Source organism: Muscardinus avellanarius (assembly GCF_963383645.1).
Source record: "Muscardinus avellanarius genome assembly, chromosome: 14".
Classification (NCBI taxonomy): domain Eukaryota; kingdom Metazoa; phylum Chordata; class Mammalia; order Rodentia; family Gliridae; genus Muscardinus; species Muscardinus avellanarius.
The window spans coordinates 63,420,253-63,447,640 of record NC_137800.1 but is presented as its reverse complement, the minus strand read 5'-3'; the positions used below and the strand labels follow the sequence as shown (position 1 = coordinate 63,447,640).

Below are 27,388 nucleotides of genomic sequence, written 5' to 3'. Positions count from 1 at the left end.
TTGAAACAGAGTCTCACTAAGTTGCAGAGGGCCTCACTAAATAACTGAGGCTGTCCGCAAACCGTGATACTCCAGTCTCAGCCTCCCAAAATGCTGGGATTACAAGCATGCGCCACCACGCCCAGCTTGATTTTTTAAGATTGATTTTGTATCCAGACACATTACGGAATTTGTTGATCAGTTCTATAAGCCTTTTGGTTGAGTTTATTGGGTATTCTAAATATAGTATCATGTCGTCTGCAAATAGTGAAAGTTCGAGTTCTTTCCCTATTTGTACACCTTTTATTTCCTTCTCTTGCCTTATTACTCTGGCTAGAGTCTCAAGTACTGTTTTGAAGAGAAGTGGTAATAATGGGCATCCTTGTCTTGTTCCTGTTTTTAGGGGGAATCTTGAAGTTTATCCCTATTTAGTATGATGTTGGCTGTGGGCTAATTGTAAGTTGCCTTTATGATGTTGAGATATGTTCCTTCTATTCCAATTCTCTGCAGTGCTTTTATCATAAATGGATGTTGGCTTTTATCAAATGCTTTTTAGTGTCTATTGAAATGATCATGTGATTTTTGTCTTTGGTTCTGTTTATATGATGAATTACATGGATTGATTTTCGTATATTGAACCAGCCTTGCGTCCCTGGGATGAACCCTACCTGGTCGTGATGCATGATTTTCTTTATGTATTTTTGAATGCGTGTTGCCAGTATTTTGTGAATACTAATATATAGCCCTGTAGTTCTCCTTCCTTGAACTGTCTTTGTTTGGTTTTGGTATTAATGTGATGTTGGCTTCATAGGATGTATTTGGGAGAATTCTCTTTTTTTTCTATATCATGAAATAGATTGAAGAGTATTGCTATTCGCTCTTCTATAAAGGTTTTATAGAATTCACTTGGAAGACCATCTGGTCCTGGGCTTTTCTTTGATGGTAAGCTCTTTATTGCTGTTTCAATCTCTTTGATTGTTATTGGTTGGTTTAAAGGTTCTATATCTTCTTGACTCAGTTTAGGAAGGTTGTATTTATCTAGGAAGTTGTCAATTTCCTCCAGATTTTCCATTTTGTTGTAGTATAGTTTTTCAAAGTAGTTTCTGATAAAAACCCCTTTTTCATCTCTTACCTTCATAATATGGGTTGATTCTCTCCCTTTTTTTTTTTTTTAGTTAGCTTGGCTAGTGGTTTGTAATCTTGTTAATTTTTTTTGAGAAACCAGCTTTTGATTTTATTGATTTTTCTGTATTTTTTTATTCTCTACTTCATTAATTTCTGATCTGCTTTTAATAATTTCCTGTCTTCTGCTAGCTTTGGGATTAGATTGTTCCTGTTTTGCAAGGGCTTTGAGGTGTGTCATTAGGTTATTTATTTGATGATTTTCTGTTTATCTTATGTGAGCACTCAGTGCTATAAATTTTCGTCTTAATACTGCCTTCAAAGTATCCTAGAGGTTTTGATATGTTGTGTCTTTATTTTCATTTGTTTCTAGAAATTTCTTGATTTCACCTCTTACATCTTTGTGACCCATTCTTCATTCAGATGTGTGGTGTTCAGCCACATTCCACATGTTCATGTGGTTTCTTTGGGCATTTTTATAGTTGATTTCTAATTTCATTCCATTATGGTCTGAAAAGACACAGGGAAGGATGTAACATTTTTTGAATTTTCTAACGCTCACTTTGTGTCCCAGAATGTGATCGATTTGGGAGAAGGTTCCATGAGCAGCTGAGAAAAATGTGTACTCCTCTGTAGTTGGGTGAAATATTCTATATGTGTCCAACAGGTCCATTTGATTAATGATGTTCTTTAGTTCTGAGGCATCTTTACTGACCTTTTGTCTAGATGATCTGTCTAATGGTGTGAGAGGGGTGTTGAAGTCTCCCACTATTATTGTATTGGGATTTATGTGTTGTTCAATGTCACAGAGTGTTTGTTTTATGAAAGTAGCTGCACCGATGTTTAGGGCATAAATGTTGATTATTGTTATTTCCTCTTGTTGGATTGTTTCTTCTAACAGTAAAAAATTACCGTCTTTGTATCTTCTAATTAGCTTGGGCTGGAAGTCTAACTGTCTTTGTATCTTCTAATTAGCTTGGGCTGGAAGTCTAACTTGTCTGATACCATAGTTGCTACTCCTGCTTGCCTTTGAGTTCCATTGGCATGGATTACCTTGCTCCATCCCTTTACCTTAAGTTTGTTTCTGTCTTATAAGGTGTGTTTCTTACAAGCAGCAGATAGATGGGTTCTGTTTTTTAATCCATTTTGCCACTTTATGTCTTTTTATTGGGGAATTTGGGCCATTTACATTTAGTGTGATTATTGAGAGATGATTTTTATTTTTTTATTTATTTATTTATTCATTCATTCATTCATTTATTTATTGCGGGTCTGGGATGGAACCCGGGAGCATTCGACCTCTGAGCTATACCCCCTGCCCTAGTTTTTTTATTCTTTATTTTGAAACTGGGTCTCACTAAGTTGCGGAGGGCCTCACTAAGTAGCCGAGGCTGTCTGCAAACCACAATCCTCAGGTCTCAGCCTCCTGAATGCTGGGATTACAAGCGTGTGCCACCACGCCTGGCTAAAGAGGTGATTTTTAATTCCTAACATGTTAAGATTTTATTTCTGTTTAAAAGACTGTATATTCTTTTTTGCTTAGTTGACTGCTTGATGAAAGTTCTTGTTTCTCTGGTTCTGGCGTGTATACTTATTTCTTTTTTGGACTTAATCTCTTTAAGTTTTTTCTCTAGTGCTGGTTTTGAAGACATAAATTCCTTCAGCTTCTATTTGTCATGGAAGCTTCTTATTTCCCCATCTAATTTGAAAGATAGTTTTACTGGGTAGGAAATTTTTGGCTGGAAGTTGTTTTCTTTCAGAGTTTGGAATATGTTACTCTAAGCCCTTCTGGCTCTCATGACTTGGTTTGGGAAGTCTGGAGTGATTCTAATTGGTTTGCCTCTGAATGTCACTTGGCCTTTTTTTTGTTGTTGTTGTTGCCTTTGAGTTTCTCTTTGGCTTCTACTTTGGTCATTTTGACTATTATGTGGCGTGGGGAACTTTTTCTCAGATCTTGTCTAACGGGAGTTCTATATGTTTCCTGAAACTGTGTATCCACCTCATGCTCTATGTTTGGAAAATTTTTTTGCAATTATTTCTTTGAAGACATTGTTGATCCCTTTGGTTTCACCTTCTTTTCCCTCCTCTATGCTAATAATTCTGAGGTTAGCTCTCTTAAGATAGGCCCATATTTCTGCAATGTCTAATTCCTGTTGATGAATTGTTTTTTCTATGTCCTGAACTATGCGTTCATTCTTGGAATGATCGTCTTTTAGTAGTGAGATTCTATTCTCCATGTGGTCTAATCGATTGTTTATAGTTTGAATTGATGCCTTTACTTCGATGATTGCACCCTTTATTTCTTTCAGACTCTCTCTAAATTCTTTTCTAAAAGCCTGAATTATTTCTACAGTTACATTCTGATTTGGTCTTCTGGAAATCTCTGCATTTCTGTGTCATCAGTTTCTGTTATTGTAGAGTTATGGGAGTTCAGTGCTCCATTGTTGTTCCTCTTTCCCATAATTTGAGAAGTTTTTGCCTGTTGCTTTTGGTAGATTTCTTTCAGCCTCTAGGTGTCAGCTCGTATATTCAAGGGCAAGTTGTGATCAACAGTGAAGGTTGAGTAAGGAGGGAAGAAAGGGAGTAAATGGAAGAATAGGGTGAGGTCAGATAGGGTGGAATAGTATGAGTATATTAGTTTGTTAAAATAGTATACACTAGAGATTAGAGATAGTACCAATGTAGTAGAATTCTAGTAACTACTGTATAAGTTTCTGGTATTGTGAAATGAATTGGATTCAATACAGGACTAGGGAGAGATAAAAAGAAGAAAAAAGATAGATGAGAGAGAGGATAGAGTAGGAAGAAGCTTGGGAGAAGATTTGGTATGAGGGTTAAAAAAACAACAAAAAAAATACAGCAATACAAAATCATAAAAAAAAACCACACAAAAGACTCACAAACCTCTTTCAAAAGTAAAGCAAAAAAAAAAAAAAATCAGATATACACACACCAAAAAAAAAAAAAGAGTGAAAAAACCCAAACAATCCCAGCAATGAATTGATGTGACACTACAAACAAATTCAGCAGTCTCTCTCTATGTAGATACCAATTGCTATGGTGACCTTTCCCTCTTTGAGTCTGGTTCTCTTAGTCTTTTCAATCTATGCAGATGGATGATATCAACGGGGTTAGAATTAATATTGAGTGAAGGTCACCCTCCACACTTTCCACAGACGTGCAGCCTAGGTCTTTCCCTGCCTCTGTTGGCAGTGTATGCCTCTGAAACCAAACTCAATGTAGGGGTCTCCATTCTACACAGCTCGGGCTGTGCTATTCTGACCTCTCCCTGTTGCCCACAATTGGAATGTCTGTGGTATTCCCTGCAATCCTGCTCGTTGGGTTTAGAGTTAAGCGTAAGATTCCCCTTACACTTTCCACTAGTCTGAGCCTGAGTCAGTTTGGGCTTCTGATATGATCAATAGCAGATCCCACTCCCACCTTCTCTGAGTTCTTCTCCAGTTTGCCAGAATTTCACTTATTGTGCTCTTGATCTCTTGGGGGTATGGTTATCTCTGCAGCCACTGCTCCTTCCCTGAGTTGTATCGCAAAGTCTCAGACCAAGGGAGTTTGTCGCAGCTGTGCCAGACTCTGAGGTCGCTGGGCTGGGGCTTTCCTTCAGGGAACTGCAATAAGGGTGTAGCAATTTCTACCACCCCTATTCTTGCATTGCCTTGAACCACAAGAACTCACCCCTATTCTTGCATTGCCTTGAACCACAAGAACTCAGACCCAGAGAGTTTATCAAAGTTGGTTGAGTCCCTGCGGATGCAATGCTGGGATTTCTCCTGTAGGGGCCGCCATTTCACTTATGATTGCATTGGTGCTCCACTGGTGCTTTCGCTGGAGCTTCGTGTGCGTGGTTAACTCACCTGCTTGCTGTCAATATGGTGTCTTTGCCATGCCCTCAGCAGTAAGGCTGGTGTATCTCCCTTCTGGTTTGAGCTTCACTCTGAATCCCTGGAGATGGTGATGGGCTCAGCTGCTGAAAAATTTCACTTGTTTTTGCACTGAAAGAACTGCTGAATTACATCCACCTGGACTGCTTCTGGTCGCTTCAGCTCCTTATCCTCCCTGGGGCCTGATTCTGTGAGTCAGTCGAAGTGGCCTTGGCGGGGCAGCCCCTGCCATGGCGGGCCATTTTTTTTTTTCTGTTTCTCATATTATTCTAGTCTTCCTTTTTTCTGTCTCTTGTATTTATAGCTTATATTTCTCTATTGATAGTAGTTTCTAACTCTTTAGGGCATTATTTTTGCCACTGTGGAGATCGAGTGTCAGCAGTGTTGATAGATGCTGCTTTACTCAGTTGCCATATTTATATCCCTCTATTAAACATTAACATTTTTTAAATATAATGTTTGCTCCATTTTTTCACATCTCCAAGTTTAAAATAAAATTAAATCTGAGTACACAAACACCTACTTAATGATTCACAAGGATATTATTGAAATAAGTTATATACTACATGAAATAGTTTGACCTACTTGCAAGAAAGACATGATGTATTACTTAAAAACAACGACGTAAATAAACTGTATGAAGGCAATAGAGTACCCAGGTCAAAATAACCATTGCTGTGTTACAGTGCATGGTATCACATCTTACACTGCTGTGGCATTCCAACAGATGAAGAGACTGGTCTTGTATTTTAATTCATGGAATTTCAGTCTGGATGGGAATTTAGAAATGCCTCTTCTCTGAGCCATAACAATAAAGCTCTTCAAATGGAAAAGGGGCTACTGGATTTTATTAGTAAATTCAGCGATTAATTTTTGCATTTGCGTAAACCTACATGTAGAGTTTGGAACCCTTTAATGTCAAGTAGGCAAATCAGTGCTGGAGATACTACTGGAGCCTTGAGAACACTAAGCACATGACCTACCATGTGGCTACCCATTCAGCCCCCAAGAGTCAAGGACTGAGGAAACAGAGACCCAGCTTGTCCCCTGCCATCCTTTCAAAACCAGGACACTCAGGAGAAGCTCAGCAAGACTTTGATCCTATTCTCCAGCTTCCATGAATTCAAGACCTGGGAAACTTTTATTTACTTCTTTCTTTAAAGCTATCTTAAAATGAATAAATGAGATTTTTATATATCTGAAATGTTTTATATTTTTTCTGAATAGTACAGTAAATATTTTACTATTTTATGCATGCTAAGAATTGAAAAGTTCTTCTGCACTTTGTTGTGATGTAAATTATTATTGATATATAGAGCACAATATAGATGACTTATATGTCTCCTTTTCACCTCCCTTCCTTGCTCATTTATTGTTGCTTATGACTAATGGCAGTAGGAAACAGTAAAAGGAAAGGTATTTTATTTAAATCTGGCTTAGAAACATTGATATGCAATTTTAATGAATTTTTAATTTTACTGACCAGGAGGAATTTCCACTGTTCATTATTTTTCCTTATAATGTAGAAAAGCCAGAATTCATTGAGTAGTCTACTGTGTCAAAAGTATGTCTTACATTGGCTAGCTCGCACTACAACTTTAAAATAAAATTGAGAATATGGTATTCTATAACATACCATTTAACCCCTATTACCTAATGAAAGTTTGAGTTTGCTTTTGTTATAGTAGGTCAAGCTCTTTTCTGGTAAATGGGGGCAAAATAGGAAACAAAATCTCATACCTACACATGGAGCCATTATGTCATAGTGCTTTTGAAGGAAATATGACCAGTTCCATAAGAAACAGGTACAGATGTGAGGAAAGTTAATAGAGAAAGGTTATCTCTGTTTTTCCTTTAGTTAGATAGTTTGTAGGACTACACAAATGAAATATGTGCCATCTTTTAGTCAGGGGACTGTGGATCTTAGCCACAGCCAATACCTCTAGGATTCTAATTTTTAGGGTACTGCACTATCTAAATAGCCAGCTGTAAAACCAAATAAAAATGGAGTCAGGGCTTTCACCACTTCTTAATCTATATGACTTACTGTAAATGAGCTAAATACCTATAATTGGTGGCCTTTACTTTGATTGGTTGGTTTACATTTTGAAAAATCATGTTGGCAACCAAATGTCAGTGGCTATGAAGATAAATCTGGATAGTAATGAGTTTAATTTTGATGAATTATAAGTGAAAGATTGTAACTTAATGTTTTAAAAGCACTACAAAGGACACCTCAATAGAAAAGCTTCTAAACTCTTCCCCTAGGGACAGATAGGGGGCATCTGCTATAGAATGGTGTGCTTTCATTCTTCCACTATTTTATTAATTTTTAAAGAGAATGTTATTTTAAACAATCCTCATGCAACTTTACCTAAGATCTAGAGTTATATGAAATTGTTATGTCATACTTGTGTGTGTGTGTGTGCGCGCACACACGCGCGCATGTGTGTGTGAGAGAGAGAAAGAGAGACGGTCGGACGGACTGGGGATTAAAACCCGGACTGGGGATTAAAACCAAGGACATTAACTCCAAGCTATACCCTGCCCTAATTTTTATTCTTTATTTTGAAACAGGGTCTCACTAAGGCCTCATTAAGTAGCTGAGGCTAGCCATGAACCTTCAATCCTCCTATCTCAGCCTCCCAAGTACTAGGATCACAAATGTGCACCATTACACGTGGCTGTCATACTTTTTTGAATATGAATTTTTATTTTTCCATAAAATTTGAAAATTTTATTTAGTTTTGTGTTTGAAGTTTTTTTTTTTTTCTTTTTTTTTTTTCTTGGTGCCAGGGATTGAAAACAAGTCCCCTTATATGCTAAGCACATGTTCTATTACTGACCTATACCTCCAGGGCTAATTTATTATAATTCCTTGGACTCCTTTTTATTTATTTATATATTTATTTATTTACTTATTTGTGTATGTGTTGTGGGTGAGGGGAGGGATAAGGGAGGGGAGGGGAGGGGAGGGGAGGGGAGAAGAGAAGAAGATTGGAGATTAAACTCAGGCATTGTACTTCCGAGCTACAATCTCTCTACACTACTGAGCCTCCCATGTCCTGGGATTACAAGCCTTTACCACCACATCTTCCTCTTTAACTGCTTTTTATTGGAAATTTACAATAAGACTTGATTCCTACCAAAGGGGCTGAGATGGAGAGTGGCCTACAGGCCAAGAACTGAGGGTTTGAGAAGTTTTGATTATAGGGGACAAAACTTCTAGCACCATTCAAAGCCCTGGGAAAAGTTCTTTTCTTCTTTGCACTTATGTTAAATCTATCAGAACTGTACTGGTAAATTTATTCCCACATCTCTTTTCCCTGACTACACTTAGGCAGCCATAACAGCTAGAAAAGCAGTACTCATTTTGGTAAATTAGGTCCACTGTGTTGGATGTTACGAACCTCTATTGGCCCTTTCTCATTCTTGGCAAGTTCTAGAGTTCATGCTATTTCTACAAAGATTGTTTTAAACTTTTTGTAAACTTCCAAACTACTTCACTCTTTTTTTCTTGTAATTTTGTTTTCTGATGTATAAGCCAAACACTATAACTTAAAAAGCAAAAACAAAACTTATTTTTCTTAGCTAATTCTCCTGATTTTTTTTCATTTTAATTAGTTTAATAAATATTTTAATTACTTTGTTTTCTATTTTCTCATGAGGACAGTACTATTTTGCTTTTCTAGACTATAAGGAAATACTCTAAAAATAAATTTGTAGAGCCTGTTGCTTTCATCTACCAAATACTTCTCAGTCCATCTCCTCTTTTCACATGGCTTTAGTTTAATTCCTTGTTATATGCCTCACATGTATGTATATTGGTCTAGCTATCTATTCTTTTCCAGACTGTTCTTCCAAAAATTAAGCCTTATCTATTACTAATTTTTATTGCAGTATATTATTTATTATATCTTATCACTAGAATCTTGACAATCATTAAGAAATATGGTTATCGTAATAATTTGGAAAAGAAAAATTCAGTACCCAAAAGTAATTATTGTTAGCATGTTTTCAAATTTTCTTCTGATTTTTCCTATGTCCATATTTCTGTAATTGAGGGCATCCTAAATATAAAATGATACCCTTCACTATGGAGAAACATCATGTAACATTGAAAAGTAAAGTTAGATTCATGCTCAACACTTTTCACCAGAATAAATTCCAGGAAGATCAAATAATTATATATGAAAGTTAAACCATAGATATTCTCAAGAGCATGGGAGGAGGTAAATGGTTTAATTGCCCTGTAGCAGCTTTGAAATGTATGATGTGTAACCCAGAAATTATAACATAAAATTTGATATACTTCATAAAAACTAAACATTTCTACATGAGAAAAGCAAGTAAAAAACATTATAAGCAAAGCCAAATGACAACAAAGAATAATATTGCAATTCCCCAGAGACAAAGGGCTAGCTTCATAGAAACCTTACATAGGTCTTACAAATCAGCCACAAAGACTAGTCACTGCATTTTTAAAAGGCAAAATATATAAAGAAAGCAATACAAATTACATTAAACTTCTTTTTAAAGTTATAGCATTCATAAAAGTTAAATGTAATGAAAAGTAAAATGAGATACCATTCTATTAGATTAGCAAAGATGTGAAAGTTTGATGATGCCTTTTATTGGCAAAGATGTTGCAGAAATTAATATATTGCTGGTAAAAGAATGGATCGGAATAGCCTCTATAGAGAGAACACTGGCAAAAATCTTATCAAAGCTCTGAGTATACATATTCTTTGACCTACCAGTTTCATGTTAAGAATTAATTCCATAGATCTATATGATCATGATGCTACAGTAAACAAAGATGTTGATTATAGCGTTGTTTGTAAGATTCAGATTGGAAACAATATTTTATTAGTAAAGGACTGGCTAAGTGTATTCTCATATACCAATGTAATGATATGTGATACAACAATTTTTAAAAGTGAGTTCTATTTGAGTTGATAGGTGACCAATGTGATATATTTTAATTTGAAAATTAAAAGTATAGCCTGGTGTGGTGGCTCATACCCATAATCATAGTTCATGAGAGGTTGAGACAGGAGGATGGCAAGTTAAAGGCCAGCCTGGGTAAGCTAGTAAGATACTATTTCAGAATAAAAATAAAAACTATTCAGGCATGGTGGTGCTCACCTGTAATCTCAGTACTTGGGAGGCTGAAACAGGAGGATCACAGGTTCAGTACCAGCCTCAGCAACTTAGCAAGACTCTCAGCAACGTAGTGACACCCTGATTCAATAAAGAAAGGACTTGGAGTACAGCTCGAGGGTAGAATTTCACTGGGTTCAACGCCTAGAACCATAAGTAAACAAACAAGTCTGGGAGTATAGCTCAGTAGCAGAGTACTCCCGGTTTCAGTCCACGGTACATCAATTAATTAATTTGAAAGTGTGTGATATGTTCAGAGCACTACCATTTGGGGAGAAATACACATGTTTTAATCTGAATCCAGTTATCTGTGAGAAGCTGCATATAAAATTGCTAATAGATTGCATTTAGAGATCTGAAATTTAGAAATAGAGACAATTTAGAAATAGAGACATTTAGAAATAGAGACATTTTTCACCCTACACTTTCTTTTACTTTGGACTTTGGTACTTATCACTTAAACACTTTGGAAGCATCTTAGAAATCATGTCATAATTGTCCAGTGTTGGAAATGTGGGCAGCATCTCTTTTTAACGCTTATAAATAATATCTATAATTAACTTCATCCTTAATATCGACTAAAAGTGGAGTTAGTAGATCAAAGACTGTGAACATTAATATCAATCACTATGCTATTTGCCAGAGGAAGTACCAGTTCCTGCTCCACCAGCAGGGTATACCTGTCCCTTTGCCTTTTCTCAAAATCCTATCAGCTGGATGGACAAAACATGATACCTTCCTTAAATTTGTACTCTTTGGTAATGGCTGAGGCTGAACATCATTACATCTGTAACTGTCTATCTTTTCTTTTTTTATTTTATTTTTTATTGGTGCACTGTATTCATACATCATAATGGGATAAAAAAAAAAACTTGTGTAGACATATGTGTACACATGGGCCAGTTAGCCCCTACCCCACACGATTCCCTCCCCCTCCCTCCTTCCCATGCTTGGCTTAGTGGTTGATATCTCATTTTATAACAATTTATCCAAAATTAACAATGATAATCTCACATAATAGATTCATTTGTCTGATATCAAATTTTGATCATTTAGAGATAACATTTTAATATTTCTTTTTGCTTTCTTTCTTACAGAGTATTTCTTTTTCTTTTTTTTAAGGTGAAACTATCATACATTTTTTTCCAGAAAAAAATCTATCCTAACATGAAATATGAACTTAACCCAAAACAGTCTCAAAAAAGAACAAAGCTAGAAGATGTACATTTTTCTGATTTCAAACCTTATAAAGCTACATTAATTGAAACAGTGTAGTACTGCTATAAAGGCAGATATATAAACCAGTGGAGTAAAATGAAAAGCCTAGAAATAAATTCTTCCATATATGGTCAAGTTATTTTTTACAAGGTTTCCAAGAACATTTGGTGAAGGAAGTAATGATCCTTTCACTAAATATTGTTGAAAAATAATAATTACATGAAAAAGAACAAAGTTGGACCCTTACCTAACACCATGTACAAATATTAACTCAAAATAGATAAAAGACCTAAATGTAAATCTTAAGACTATAAACTTTTAGAAGAAAACCTGGGTCATAACACTTCACATCATTGAAATTGGCAGTGTTTCTTGGATATGATTTCAAAGGCACAGGCAACAACAGAATAAACAAACTAACTAAAAAATAAAAAAAAATATTGTACATTCAAAGAGAATGTAAACAGAGTTAAAAGCTCCTGATAGGATGGGGTAAAATATTTCCAAATGCTATATCTGAAGGTATCTTAATATTCCAAATAGAAATCCTAAAAATTAGCAACAATAAAGGCAAACAATACAATTTAGAAATAGGTAAAAGACTAAAATAAATAATGAATCTCCAAAGATTTTAACCAATAAACACATGAATATATTCTTCTTTGCTTAGTTGTCTGCTGGATGGAAAATCTTGTTTCTCTGGTTCTGGTGTGTGTTACCTATTTCTTCTTTGTAGTTAATCTCTGAGTATTTTCTGTAGCGCTGGTTTTGAAGACATAAATTCCTTCTGCAGTTTCTATTTGTCATGGAAGCTTCTTAATTTCCCATCTAATTTGATAGATAGTTGTGCTGGGTAGGAAATTTTTGTCTGGAAGTTGTTTTCTTTCAGAGTTTGGAACATGTTACTACAAAACCTTCTGCCTTTCATGACTTGGTTTGGGAAGTCTGGAGTGATTCTAATTGGTTTGCCTCTGAAAGTCACTTGACCTTTTTTGTTGTTGTTGTTGTTGTTGCCTTTAAGATTCACTGCTTGGCTTCCACATTGGTCATTTTGACAATTATGTGGCATGGGGAACCTCTTCTTTGATTCTGTCTAAAGGAGTTCTATAAGTTTCCTGGACCTGTGTATCGATCTTTTGCTGTATGTTTGGAAATTTTTCTACTATTATTTCTTTGATGATATTATTGATCCCTTTGGTTTCACCTTCTTTTCCCTCCTCTATTCCAATTCTTAGGTTAGCTCTCTTAAAATGGGCCCAAATTTCTTCAATGTCAGATTCCTGCTGTCTGATTTTTTTTCTAAGTTATAAATTATGAGTTCGTTTTTGGAGTGATCCTCTTCTAGGAGCGAGATTCTATTCTCCATGTGGTCTAATCGATTGCTTATACTTTGAATTGAGGCTTTGACCTCAATGATTGCATCCTTTATGTCTTTTAAACTCTAAATTCTTTTAGAAGGTCCTGTATTATTTCTACAGTTATATTCCTGATTTGATCTTCTGGAGATCTCTGAATTTCTATGTTATCAGGTTCTGATAATATGAAGTTGTGGGCATCCATTGCTCTATTGTTGTTCCTCTTTCCCTTGTTTTCAAAAGTTTGTGCCTTCCCTGGATCACTACGACTTCACTTAAGGTGCTCTGTATCTCGAGTCTGTGGTAATCTCAGCCACAGCTACTCCTTCACTGGGTTGGACTGCAAAATCTAAGACCCAGGGAGATTATCAAAGTCCCTGGGCTTGCAGTACAGGGATTTCTCCTTTAGGGGCCGCAATTTGACTCATGGTTATTGTGCGTGTTGATCAGGAGCTGTCGAGGGAGCGGTGAACTCGCTGTCTCTGCTGGCAATATGGCGCTGCTGCCACGCCCTCGGCCGTGAGGCTGGCACTGCTGGCAATATGGTGCCACTGCCACTCCCTCAGCTGTGAGGCTGGTGTATTTCTTTTCTGGTTTTGAGCTCTGTTCTGAGTCCCTGGAAGGCGTGATGAGCTTGACCACTGGGAGTTTTAGACATTCTTTGCACTAAAAGAACTGCTGAATTACACCCGAATGATCCGCAGCTGCTCACTTCAGCTCCTTGTTTACCTTTCCTCTCTGGATCCTGGTGCTGTGAGGGAAGATGGGGCCAGCGCGGCTCCGCTGCCGAATTGCAGACTTTATTTCTGGTCTCTGGTTGTTCTTCTAGTCTTTTTTTCTCTGTCCCTTGTGTTTACATTTTTTATTTCTCTGCTGATGGCATTTTCTGGCTATGAAAAGCGCTGATTTTGTGGCAATAGAGATCGAGTTTTAGCAGGGCTCGTAAACACTGCTTTTCTCAGTCGCCATCTTTCCAGAAGTCCTGTCTATCTTTTCAAATGTTATCATGCTTTGCACTCTGATGAATCATTGTTTCAGGCATCTGCTCACTTATTTACCTCGATCTTAATGTCTCTCTACTTGATTTATATGAACTATTTATATGCTAAAAATATTAATCATTTGTCATATTTGTTTCTGACTGGATTAGGTTTTTAATAATGAGAAGATTTAGCAAAAAAAATCCAGCTATAGAAGGATACTCTATGTAGAACTAAGGAAACTACAAGCCTTCCCATGCAGCTGAATACTGGTCAATGCCCGAGGGTGCTAGATGGGGTAGGAGCCACAGAGGATTCCAGAAGCCTAGATCCCATCCATGCTGATGCATTTAATTCTGTCAAAGACAATGAAGCACCATGAGAGAATTTCAAACGGGGAGACATACAATCGTATTTACTTATATCTCCCCCAACACTCAGTGCTTTTGATCTCCAAAGTATTTTTCTTATGATAATATCACCTCACTCCACAACCCTTCACTATCTTCCTTTCTAAAACAATTAACCTTAATTGTCTCACTTGGATTTAGTGTTTATCAATATCTCTTTCCCTCCTAGGGCTTTCAGCCACTTGTATTTCTTAAGACATGCTTGGCACTTGAACTATTTGTAGGAACACTTGAAGCAGTGTTGAGAAAGATGACCTTTTTAAGCTTTGTGATGCCAGGAACAGTTTCCTTAGTGCTTTTTTAAATGAAAACCAAGAACTTATAGAAGATTGGACAGAGTTTATTATCCTCTTAGGGAGGGATACCTTGGGATTGAAAAATCCCATACTCTGCAGTCAAATGGGTTTAGAACACAGCTCTCCCTTTAGACATGTGATCTTGACCTCAATTTTTTTATCTTTTCTAAGACACAATGTGCAAGTATTAAAAGAGATAATGTATATCAAGTACTTAACACAGTACTCTGTGCATGGTATCTGTGTCACAAATTATTGATGTTGTTATCCTATTGGCCACAAAACAGCACATCAAAAAACTAGAAAGCAGCCTTTTCAAGGTTTTAAAAATTCAAATTTAAGGTCATACTTATCTCAATTCTACTCAGTATCATCTGCTTCTTTCTTTGCCCTTCCCTTAAAGTATTTTTTCTTCCACCATGGAGTTGAGGGTTTTTTAATTATCTTGGCATTGTCCTCTGGCTGTTAAATCCAATGAGTGTTTTAATTTTTTTATCATTTCTATGATATTTTTTCCATTACAACTTAAATTGCCCATGTACTTCAGTTTGCTCATATTTATTTTTCATAAGTTTTATACTTTTGCCTTATTCCAAAGCTAATTTTTCTTAGAAATTCAGAAATGCCTTTGCCTTATTCCAAAGCTAATTTTTCTTATATCTGCCAGCTTCATTTTTCTGTGTTTAAATTTGAATTTTGAGTTTGTCTTTTGCTTTCTATAATTTGGTGCTAATTTTTACATTTTTCAGATATGTGCATATTTTCTAGCATTACAGTCTTTGTTTTGTGTTTTATTTTGTGTTTCCTGGAAATGGGCAAATGTAATTTCTATTTTTTAATAAGATAATTTGTATATTCTTCTTAATCAACTTTCTAAATCAACCTCTTGAGCAATTGAAATACAATTAAACACATCCATCTAAAGTACACAGTTCAATGTTTTGACATATATGTTTATGGAAACACCACCCAGTCAAGAGTAGTCTTCTTGGCCCCTTTGTTTTCATCTTGAATGGCTTTCATTTTGTAGTTCATCTCTTTTTTTTTTTTTTTTTTTTTTTTTTACAGGTCTGGGGATGGGACTCAGGGGCATTTGACCTCTGAGCTACAACCCCTGCCCAATTTTTTTATTCTTTAATTCAAAACCGAGTCTCACTGAGTTGCAGAGGGCCTCACTAAGTAGCTGAGGCTGTCCGGGAACCACATTCCTCAGGTCTCAGCCTCCCGAATGCTGGGATTACAAGCGTGCGCCACCAAAACTGGCTTGTAGTTCATCTCCTTATATCAGACCTCATTCCCCACCAGACCCATGTGATTCTCCACTATCACCAGCACCTGGCCTAGTGCTAATATAATGTTATTTTAGAATGTGTTACTTAAATGGAGTCTAATGGTGAATTCTGCAGTCATTGCTGTTTTTTACTGCAACCCATTTTTTTATTTTATTTCTTTTGGTAGTTTCTCATTCTTGTATTTTCTTTATTGATATTTTCCTGAAGGTATTTTTTTGATACTGCCCATGATGTTTTGAAGTTCTTTTTTTTTTTTTCCAGTAAATATTGAGCACTTTCTCAGTGCTAGCCACTTTAGAAATAGTGGTGAACAAGAAAGATTAAGACCCTGTTTTTTGGGGTGTGGGGGGCTTGCATTCTAGTGTGAACTTGCATGTATAAGAAGGAAGCTTTTAGCCGGGCGTGGTGGCACAAGCTTGTAATCCCAACATTTGGGAAGATGAGACAAGAGGATCACAGTTTGCGGACAGTCTCAGGTACTTAATGAGGCTCTTTGCAACTCAGTGAGATTCAATTTAAAATAAAGAATAAAAAATAGAGCTGGGCGTGCAGCTCGGAGGTAGAGTGCCCCTGGGTTCCATCCCCAGTATCACCAAAAAAAAAAAAAAAAAAAAAGAAGAAGGAAGCATTTGCTGCTCTTGGATTTCATATGGGCCCTGAATGCTCTCAATGCTCACTGTATACCAGGTATATAGTCCATTTTGGGGGGGGGGGGTACTGGGGATGGAACCCAGGGGCATTCTACCTTTGAGCTGCACCCCAGCCCTATTTTTTTTTTTTCATTTTGAAACTCGGGCTCACTGAGTTGCAAAGGGCCTAAGTATCTGAAGCTGTCTGTGAACCGTGATCCTCCAGTCTCAGCCTCCCAAATGCTGAGATTACAAGCGTGTGCCACCACACCTGGCTGCTATAGTCCATCTATAATGCACAAACATACACACCATAAGCCTAAGGTTGTTGTATTAGTCTGAGAAACACAAGCCTGAACTGAGTTTAAGGCTGATGGCATAGAGGAAGTTGAAGGTGACTCAGAAAGGATGTAGAAGGTTGAAATATAAGATTTTTGTGATTAGTTGAATATAATAGTGAGTTACAGGAAAGGAAGAAATTTAGGATAAATCTCCCAAGTGTCCAACTTGGGCAGCTGGCTGCATGAAAATAATAGGCATTGGAAGCCAGAGGAAGGAAGGTAGTGGCTCTTGTTTTGAATGTGTTCACTGGAAGAATTTGTAATTTTGTTAAAAGTCTGGAAGGCAAAGGGTGATAGTGGATGTAAATACCAGAAAGGAAGCCTGTCCTAGGGAAATATTGGGATTCAGTGGCATATATATATGATAGTTGATTCCTCAGATATAGACACAATTGTTGGCAATTTTATTTTTAAAAGATCCACACATAGCCCCTTGAGAATAGACATATAAGTGATAGAGAAGATTTGCCCAAAAGGAGACAAGAAAAGAGTGGCCAGTAGGTCAGAATACCAAGAGGAGATCCCAACTCACTGTGGAACCCGCTATCCAACAAATGCAGACACCTAGTAAAAGATTGCAAATAATAGAGCTGAGGGAATAGCTCAGCAGGAGAGCTAACCCTAGCCCATAGCATGCACAAGGCCCTAAATTAAATCCCCAGCACAAGGGGAGGGAGTTTACAAATAATACCTCAGTTAAAAAAAAAAAAAAATTCCAAGTTGTTGGGTTTTTTTATTTTTTCATACTTTAATTAGTGCACTGTAATTATACATCATTGTGAGATTCAAAGTGATAAGACATACATACACACAGCACTTGGTGTCTTTCCCTGTAATTTGTAGTCTGTGTGTTTACTGAGTGCCCCTTAGAGATTGAGACTTGATGAATCTTAAGACTTGAATTTCAGTGTCACAGAGACATGCAACATGACATGTCTCAGCTGGCATGGCCTTAAATATGTCTAAAGGTAGAGATCTAAGAATATACCAGCACTTTCCTCATAGCCCTATAGAATATGGAAACGTGCTAGAATCAAGCAATTTCCTCTTAATGGTTGTGAAGGAAGCACTGTCCTCGAGAGCAAGGCACATTTTATTAAGGCAAGTAGAAGGCTATGTCCTAAGCAGTTGAAGGTGAATGGGAGTTTGCCCCTAAAAGGTAGAGCAGTTTTGCTGCTGGGATACTTGATGAGACTGAGAGGAGCTAGAAACGGCACAGTTGTGTTTAAAGGATAGATAAGCAGAGCAGCCAGTATTTGGAATGCTGATGAAAAATGACAGAAAGTGGAGGCATTACATTAGCTGGTCAGATCACACTTCGAATGCTAAGTACATGCGAGCATCCAAGTGCTAGAGGCCATGACTACAGACAGCATATGGCCCTCAGTGGTTCTGGGAGGGGGAACATGAAGTGAGACCTCAGGCAATAGAGAGCTTTCATTACAGCCTGTCACGTTGCTTTGCTTCTGGGAAATGGGAGTGAGTGGAAGAACCTCTGAAAGGAGTCTGCTTCTTGTAGTGGCAATAGGACTGCCAAACACTTGAGACCTACTGGCAGACCAAAGCAAAGGCTGGAGTGGAGAAGCAAAGCCCTGTGGGAATCTCCAACTCAAAGCAGCACAGAAAGGATCGAGGCCGAGTGGTGTTGGTGTGTGCAGCATCACCTTACTCCTGCATGGATGCAGCCTGCTTCATCCTGTTTGATTCTCTTTGTTTTGTTTTGTTGTTGTTTTTGTTTTATTTTGCAGTGCTGGTAATTTCAACCAGCGCCTCACACATGTACAAATGGATGAATTATAGTGAATAAGCTTTAACACACTGCTGGAATGCATCATATGCATGTACTTAATGTCTTACTTTATCATCCTTGTCTTATTTCAAACAGTATCTGATTTCCATGAGGGTCATCCTGACTCAAGGCATTGCCTAGCAGCTGGCCACCCTTTTCACTACAGCAGCTTAGTGATATAGTCCAGAGGCTGATAGCCAAGAATGCGTTCAAGGATGAGTTGTCTTAATAATCAGCAAAAGAAAAAAATTCAGATAATCATGATTGCTTTAGGCACACTTAATTTCAAGATCTAGAACTGTGTTTCTTTATGTAAGGACTTTGGAAAATTAGAAAACAAGGATATACAGCATAATACTCTGAATGCTGAGCTCAATTGGTATAAATTGTTAAAAGTCTTAAGCAGTTTTCTTAAACTTTGGAAGAACTTTTGCCTTTCCATTCCATGTGACACTCCTTTTCTTTTAACTACTCTGAACCAGTCACCAGCTTCTAGAAAAATGAGTGTAATGATGGCCACCATTGCTCATGTTGTTTTTCCAAAAACACACAAAAAAGCAAAAACAAGTTTGCATGGTTTGCATATGGATCAAGATAATTTTATTTTTTTCTACTCCTATCATCCTCACCATAGTAAAAGAAAATTCTTTGGGGGGATATGTGGGTCCAAGGAAGAACAGAGATAGTGTTATATGAGTAACCACTACACTATGCATGAAAGTGCCCTAGAGATTGCTGGTAGCTTTCTTACCTGGCACTATCAAAGTCTTGTTAGATGAGAAGAATCTGTATCATATATTCTATTAGTAAAGTTTTCCCAAATTCCTTTATAAGTAGATGAGCCCTAGTTGTCTGGCAACTTACATAGATTCCTTTCCATTCATCAGAACCCTAAGATTGATCGTGAACACTCAAGCTCCTCAACAACTTTTCTAGCTTCAGAGCTTGAACAACATCTTCCATTCTGAAAGTACAAATTTCTAAACTCTGTCTTTTTTATGGTTCCTAATGTTACAAGATTATCTTTTACTCTTTTTTTTTTTTATGGTATTGGGGATAGAACCCAGGGCCTTTTCTACCTCCGGGCTATACTCCCAGATCCATTCTATACTTTATTTGGACACAGGGTCTCACTAAGTTGCTGAGAGCCTCACTAAGTAGCTGAGGCTGGCTTCGAACCTGTGTGATCCTCCTCTCTCAGCCTCCCATGTTCTGGGATTACAAGCATGTGCCACCACGCCCGGCCTACTCTGATCTTTATTTCCAAAAAGACCTGCCAAAGCCAGGTGTGGTGGCACAGACCTGTAATCCCAGTATTTAGGAGGCTAAAATAGGATGATTACAGGTTTTAGGCCAACCATGGCAAATTAGTGAGACCCTGTTTCAAAAATAAAAAATACAATTGGGCTGGGAATATAACTCACAGGTAGAATGCTCTTGAGTTTAATACTCAGTGCCACTGGGGGAGAAAAAAATAACTTTTGCAATTTTAATGTAAAATTTTCTTTACTTTTGAAAAATATGTCTAGGACAAAATTTCTAATCTCTAAAATAAGATTTCCCAGTATGCATCTTCCAGACCCCACTCTCAATCCCATGAGAACATTAATATTCCCCCTTTTCATTGTTATTTTGACTCTATTTGCATTCTTCTATTGCTAAATGTTATTAATCATATCATGCGGATTGTTTAGTGTCTAAAGTTAAAAAACAGCTTGATCTGAGATTGCGAAATCAACTAGAGAGAACCGAGTCAGGTGTGTCCAGTTCAGGTGCTTCCCCTTAGCCCCTTGTCTTCCAATCCAGAGCAATTAGGGAGAACATAGGGGTTACGGCCACTGCTGTCTCGGAGTGAAAGTATGTCTGGTTAAGAACTAGATTCATCTGTGTGGCTAACCCTAACCTCTCCATAGGGTGGGTGGGTGGGTGTGTGTGTGTGTGTGTGTGTGTTTGTGTGTGTGTGTGTGCGCGCACGCTGTGTCCCTGGAGATGTGGAACAAAGGTGAGACTATGACAGGAGAAGAGGGGAATACTAATTGCATTAAAGTATAACAAAAGTAGTCTTAAGAATAGCTTTCATGTATTAAGTCTTTTTAAGCACCCGATTTTTTACCAAATCCAGATTCAGATAATGAAGCTAAGCCTCCGGGCCACACTGAGCTGTACTGTGCATCACTGACAGATGAGGAGACATGGCCTTACATTAAAAATCATACTACATACAAACAGTAGGAACTGAAGCAGGCATACAAACCCAAGCCTGTCAAATTAGAACACCTTGCCTGAGAACTGCACTCCTGTACTGCAAGTGCACTTTATCTGCCTGGGGGAATTGGGTGGAGTCTGAGCTGGTGGAAGCACTTTCAAGATGAAGAAAAGCATTTGGGCATAATCCCACAATTTCAACTGTGGTAGGATCCTGAGGTGGACCACAGCCGTACATTTTATGTTGCAGAAAGAAACATGAAAGCCAAAAGATGATACTCATGGAAAAGCTGATCACTTTCTTGGTATCTGCCATGTAACCTCTGAATTCTTGATCTGTCTCTGTACAGTGAAGGTTCAATTATCCATGTTAATGAAGGGAAGCCAGGCATGGATAACTCTAAAGAGGTAATAATCTGAAGAGCATTGCTGTTGTGGTTTGCCATTTGTATGTGACTTGTTTAGGATAGATTTATTTTCCTAGATCTGTTTGCCTAGTTATCCCAGAATAGTAATGGATCAGCCTGTCCCATGAGCAAAGAGCAAAGGGAATTAGCCATAGGGGAATATTCAACAGTTAATTCTAGAGAAAAAGTTTTAAATTCACTTAAAAGCAAAGCCTCAGACATGCTGACACCTTTTTTTTTTCCTTCCCTCTGAATTCATTTAGAACGTATGCTGTCAGGAGGATAAGAGATGCCTTCAGAGAAAATAAAAATGTAAAGGATCCTGTAGAAATTCAAAACCTAGTGAATAAAGCCAAAAGAGACCTTGAAATAATTCGTCGACAGGTAAGATGGTTTGGTGATATATGGTTTTTCATTAAGAGCCTTCTGCTTTGACATTTTTTCCTTGATTGGACATCACTGCTTTTGGTATTTACGATTTACACCGCAGGATCATGAAACTCTGTCTTTTTTTTTCTAATACAGATGTAGAAAGATGAACTATCATATTACCAAATTCAAGGGCAAAGTTAAGAGAAATAATCAGCTTCCCAGAATTTCCAGTGACTACATTCCTTTTGGAAGGCTAATCTCATAGTTTGCTTAAGTAATGTTGATGCTTTATGTGTGAGAAACTGTTTTAAAAATGTCTTTATAGGGTGTACGCACATGTGTATGTGGGTATGTGTTGTGCTATAAATAGCTCCTCCTTTCCCTAGTGTTTTTCATCATAAATCAAGATGAGTAGAATGGACGATAAACCTGAATTATGTTGCCACATGGAAGGTGTGTCTGCAGGTGCAGATGGTACAAAGCGCAGCTGCTTGGGTGCTGACCCCATAAAAGACCCTGGAAGGTCTTTCTGTTTTCATTTTGTACAAGTGCCAGGAATCACCTTAATGTGGGCTTGCTTTGCTCGAAGAGTTCATGAAGGGTGTGGAGCATCTGTGGCAGGCTGGTCTCCTGGGTGGTGTGATATGTCCAGAAGTAATTAGAATGTCAAAGGCTAAAGTAGCCTTCTATCGATGGGTTTTCTCAACCTATAAGAAAATTGCCCTTTTCACTGTCTTCTTTTTTAGTTAGTAACAGTTGCACCATAAGCTCCATCTCTACTTTCATCTACTTTTCTCTATTACTTTCAGTAAATTTGTTTATAAAGTGTGCAGGAGGAACCCTTAACCATTTCTGTAAGCTCTGCTCCAGTGTTTTAGAAAAGGCTTCTTTGGCATCTATGGGGGATGCCTGCTTGGCTGATGCTGTGTCAGACTCCAGCCTTTCTCTGACCCTTCTTCATGCTTGACTTGAAACAATTCAAACAAGCGACATTTAAAATCATAGTTTTCATTTTATGTCAAATTAAGTCTGATTCTGTTGCCAGCATAATAGAACAGTCTCTTCCAGAATGGCATTTTAGGTTCTAATAATTCTTGAGCTCTGCAGTCACATCTAGCAGTAAGCAAAATAGCTTTGCTACATGCAGGCAGGCCTAGGAAATAATGGTTGACTAAAGGGATGAAAAGATAATAGGTAGTCAGAAAAAGACTCATCTTCATATTTGTTTGCACTTTGAGAGTGGCAGATAAATGAATTGCTATTTGGAAAAACTCTAGAAGGAATGTTTTTTTTTTTTTTTTTTTTTTTTTACCAGTCACCAGCAGTTGGATTTCATGGGATCTTTTAGCAGTAAAAATTAGAAAAACAAGCAGCCTGTATTTTACATAGCTCAGAAAGACTCGGTTGTTTGGCATTTTCTCGGTATAGAAGTTGGCAAGCATTTCCAAAACAGGCTGGTTTTATCTTTAGTAATAGGGGAACAGAAATGCTCAGACGAGCTAGGCATGGCAGTACACATCTATAATCCCAGTACTTGGGAATCTCAGACAGGAGGATCACAGGTTCAAGGCGAGACTCAGCAATTTAGCAATACCCTGTTTCAAAATTAAAAATAAAATAGGACTGGGATTACACTCAGAATGCCTCTGGGGTTTTAGGGGTATAAAATATAGTTCAGAATATAAAGCTTATTTATTAAGGAAGCCCTGTAAATAGTCTTTGCCACCATCTCTTATGTTGTCTTATTGTCTGTGTCATTTCTCGGTTTGTAAAGCCAAAACTGCTCTTCCGAAAAACAAAGTCTAGGGCTGGAAATACAGTTCATGGGTAGGAAGCTTGCCTTGCATCCATAAAACCCTGGGTTCCACCTGCAACACTGCAAAAAAAAAAAAAAGAGAGAGAGAGAGAGAGAGACAGACAGACAGACAGACACAGACATAAACACCACTTTGTGGCCATCATCCAACATCCCCACTGAATCTGTACTGAAAACAGATGCTAACCTTGGAGGGACTTGAGCAGGGTGCATGTGCCCTCCCCAGGACAGCCTGGGAACTACACCTCCCTGATGGAAGTATACACACTGCCGACTTCCAGAGTCAGGGCTTCCCAGTAACCTAGAAGCCCTGACAAAGGAGTGTTCTCATTCCATGTGAGAACTGCTTAGCCAGTCATACCTTGGCACCTGGGCAGTTTTCTGCTCACTTCTCTTGCATGTTAAGTTTTCCTGAATCTTAAGATTGATGTTCACCAGATTTGGGAGAGTGAGGTAAGGTGGAGTTCCTCGAACTACTAAGCTACAAGATGATCTAAGAGTCTGTTTTCTTTAACACCCTCTGCTGGCCACTATACTTACCTTCTATCTTGCCTTCTTATATCCATCTTTCTGTCTAGTTGCACTTCAAAGTACCACTTTCAGTAGTTCCTTCTGTCTCCTCTGGTGCTATGAGCCCACCATTAGCCCAGTACAATTTTGTAGTTCTTGTTTTTGAGTCTTTGATACTAGGTACTTGAACCCAGGGATGCTCTACTACCGACCTGTATCCCTAGCCCTTTATTTATTTATTTTTTTTTTTTTATTTAGTGTGTGTGTGTGTGTGTGTGTGTGTGTGTGTCTGGGTATGAAACCCAGGGGCATTCTGCCTCCAAGCTATACCCCCTACCCTATTTTTATTTTATTCTTTATTTTGAAACAGGGTCTCACTAAATTGTGAAGGGCCTCTACAAGTAGCTGAGGCTGTCTGCAAACCACAATTCTCCAGTCTCAGCCTCCCGAATGCCGAGATTACAAGCATGTGCCATCACGCCCGGCTCCTTTTTATTTTTTATTTATTTATTTTCTTATTTTAAGACACGGTCTCTGTGACTTACCCAGTCTAGCCTCATACTTGCAGTCCTCCTGCCGAGCCTTCCCAAGGAGCCAGGATTACAGGCATTGACAACCACACCTGGCAGTTCTGCAGTTTTTAAAGAAGTCTCTTAACGAAAACATGTGTCAGTTTTCTTGGGAAGAAAAACAGGTACAGGAAACCAGATGCCTTGTACAAGGCCACATAGTCAAACATGAGCTCAGATCTGATTCTTTAACGCAACCTCAAAAGTTCAAGGACTCATGCTCCTGAGTCATTAGAAGATATTCTTTAGTCATCCTTCCACTTTGTTTCCCAAGATATTTAAGGACCTCATCAATCTAGCTCAGCCTTTCCTCAGAGGTCATTTATTCTTCCTTTATATCCTTAAAGTGCAAGGCATTTGGTGTTCATTGACAACCCTGAGGGATTCTAGATAGCACCAGTGATTTTTGTTAGCTTTTGCACAGTTCCTAATGATTACTCTGATTTCAAGAAATGGCAGATTGTTTTTGTCTCGTGATGATCAAGCCAGCCTCCTGTTAGTCATTCTTCATGATTACAGATAGACATGCACTTGTTCTGTCCTTGACATTCTTCGGCCAACTCACCCTGAAAAATATATTCTGATCTGTCAGTCTCAAATCTCTTTCCAGCTACATGCATCAGATCTTATCCCAGAATCACTAGAAATGTTATCCTACCTTTTGATAAACCACCATTATGTCTATACAAGATGGTTCTGGACAGAGAGACCTCCCTAGCCGTGTGTATGGGTTCTCCCTTTCTGCTGAAAGCAAGTTCTAGATAGACTAGCCACCACTAAAGCTAGCTTCCGTATCTGTTCCCCAAGTGATAAAAATAGATTGGAGAGGTCTTTTGTGTATGGGTCAGATGGAGTCAGACAGGACACACAGAAACTGGGCTGTGTATAGGATTAAGCAAATACCTCTCAAACAATACTGGCAGCAAAGAAGGATTCCCCACCTCAGACAAGAAACAAGGCTTCTAGGTCTTTCACATTAAAGAGATTAGCAAGAAGGTTAGCCAGATTTTGCCTCTGTTATTGTCCTTTGTTCTGTTCTGCTGTCTAAAGGTAGTCCTTCTGGTTCCTATTTATAAGACATTAGTTAGACTTGCTCTCAGTCACCCACCCCAGTAATGGAGCTCTGCAGTTTGCCATGCTCCTTTGGCTTCTGAACCACCAAAGTGTACCTGGTTTTGTGTCACTACTTCCCTCATCCAAGCACCTTGCTATCCCAGGGGTCTTCTAAGCATCTGCAACAGCAGCACCTGGGAGCCTTCCCTCCCCATGAAGTTTCTAAAAGATTTTGTGTTCATCAAAGATAAAATCTTTCCCAGGCATCTTGAAATATCAAAGATAAAATCTCTCCCAAGCATCTTGAAATAGAGTTGTAATCTGTTCTATATCTAGCCTAATTGTCGCATGTCTGTGGGAAATACAACAGTGAAGTAATCATAAGATCTAGATGTCTACGTTTTGAAAAGATTCTCTTGAACAAGTGTATTAAACCATGGCGTTAGAAATATTCAGCTAAATCCTAAATGCATAGCAACTCTGCTTGAAAATTAGTATCTGTACAGAGATTGGGTGCATTCATAATTATTTGATGCCATATGGGTCATTAGCATGAAGTCACCCTTCAGTTTTTCCAGGTTCTCACACAGCAACGAAGTAAGGTAACAGAAGTTTTGGAGGGTACAAGAGTTAGAGTATACGCCGGGCATGGTGGCGCACGCTTGTAATCCCCGCGCTTGGGAGGCGGAGAAGGAGGATCGCGCTGGTTTGGAGCCAGCATCGCTGGCTTAAGAGACCCTGTTTCCACATAAAAAAAGTTAAAAAATAGGTCTGGGAGTGTATCCCAGAGGTATAAAGGCTTCCAGGAACCCCAGTACCACCAAAAAAAAAAGTATATTTCATAGACCTTTTTTAGAAAATGGTTAACCAGGTTAATCCATGAGTTCTAGAAAGGAGAAACTATTCTGTATTTACAGGTCACTGGCCACTAACAAATAAGCTAGTGGATTAAACACTAAGTTTGCATTCAAATAATAATTTGGTTACCTACCAAGGACTATAGGCTACTAAGATACACCTTTATACAAATAAGGACTGCATACAGTAATATAAGTTTTCTCTCTTCTCCAAGTATCTGGAAGAAGAAATATACTGTTACTGAAGTATTTGATTGTATAATATGAAGATAAATGGGATGTGTTCTAATTCTAGATAATGTTGGGTTTTTGGAGTGATACTGATCTTACCATCAACCCTCTGGTGGTCACTATTTCCTATCCCAGTGGTTCATCTGAAGCTAGTACTTCCTTTAATTAAGCAATTCAAATAGTGGAAGTATTTGATTCAGAAAGATGAACCGGTAGTTGTAAGCAATTAAGAGCAGATAGCATGTCCAGCCAATAAAGATTAAAGGGGCTGGTATTATTACATGTAACATGCACTGTTGTTAATGTGAGTTTATGTATGTGTGAGATGAAGCATTTTCAGTGTTTCTTAGCTTATACTTAATTGTTCTTGTAAATCAATAAAAGTAAACTCATGTATCCAATTTCAGCTACTGAGTGAGGCTCTCAGCAACTTAGTGAGACCCTGTTTCCAAATCAAATATAAAATAGGTCTGGGAGTATAACCCGGAGGTAGAAAAACCTCAGGGTTCCACCCCCAGTACCATACATATTTTTTTTTAAATGCCCTTTTCCCCTCTCCAAAATGAATTATAGTTAGTCATTGATTTTTTTTAATTGGAAAGAATAAAATTAAATGCCTCATATACTAGTATTGAGAAGTAGGAAGCTACAGACATCTGAAGCTTGAACTACTGAATGAATATCTGTAAGCCTTCTGTTTTCTTATTGGGGAAAATCAAAGGATTATATTCTGATTTCTAAATCTACTTCCAGTTCTAAAATTCCTTAGCTTAACATTCTTATAAATATCTGTCCCCTTCTTTATTTACAGAAACTACTGAGTAACTTACTTTGTACCAGTTTTCCTTGATCATATTTTACCAAGAACTTAACTCTACAGAGTTTAGGCTACAGA

The 27,388-nt window shown here is 37.9% G+C and overlaps 1 protein-coding gene across 1 annotated transcript in view; it reads left to right on the top strand.

Moving 5' to 3' along the window:
* The window catches only part of LYRM4 (LYR motif containing 4), a gene marked incomplete at both ends in the record, with an annotated part of 157,272 nt that overhangs the window by 20,466 nt on the left and 109,418 nt on the right, over nucleotides 1–27,388 (top strand). Inside the window, one exon of the mRNA XM_080710718.1 lies at nucleotides 21,349–21,469. Coding sequence (XP_080566844.1) covers nucleotides 21,349–21,469 — 121 coding nt within the window. The remainder of the gene's footprint in view (nucleotides 1–21,348; nucleotides 21,470–27,388) is intronic.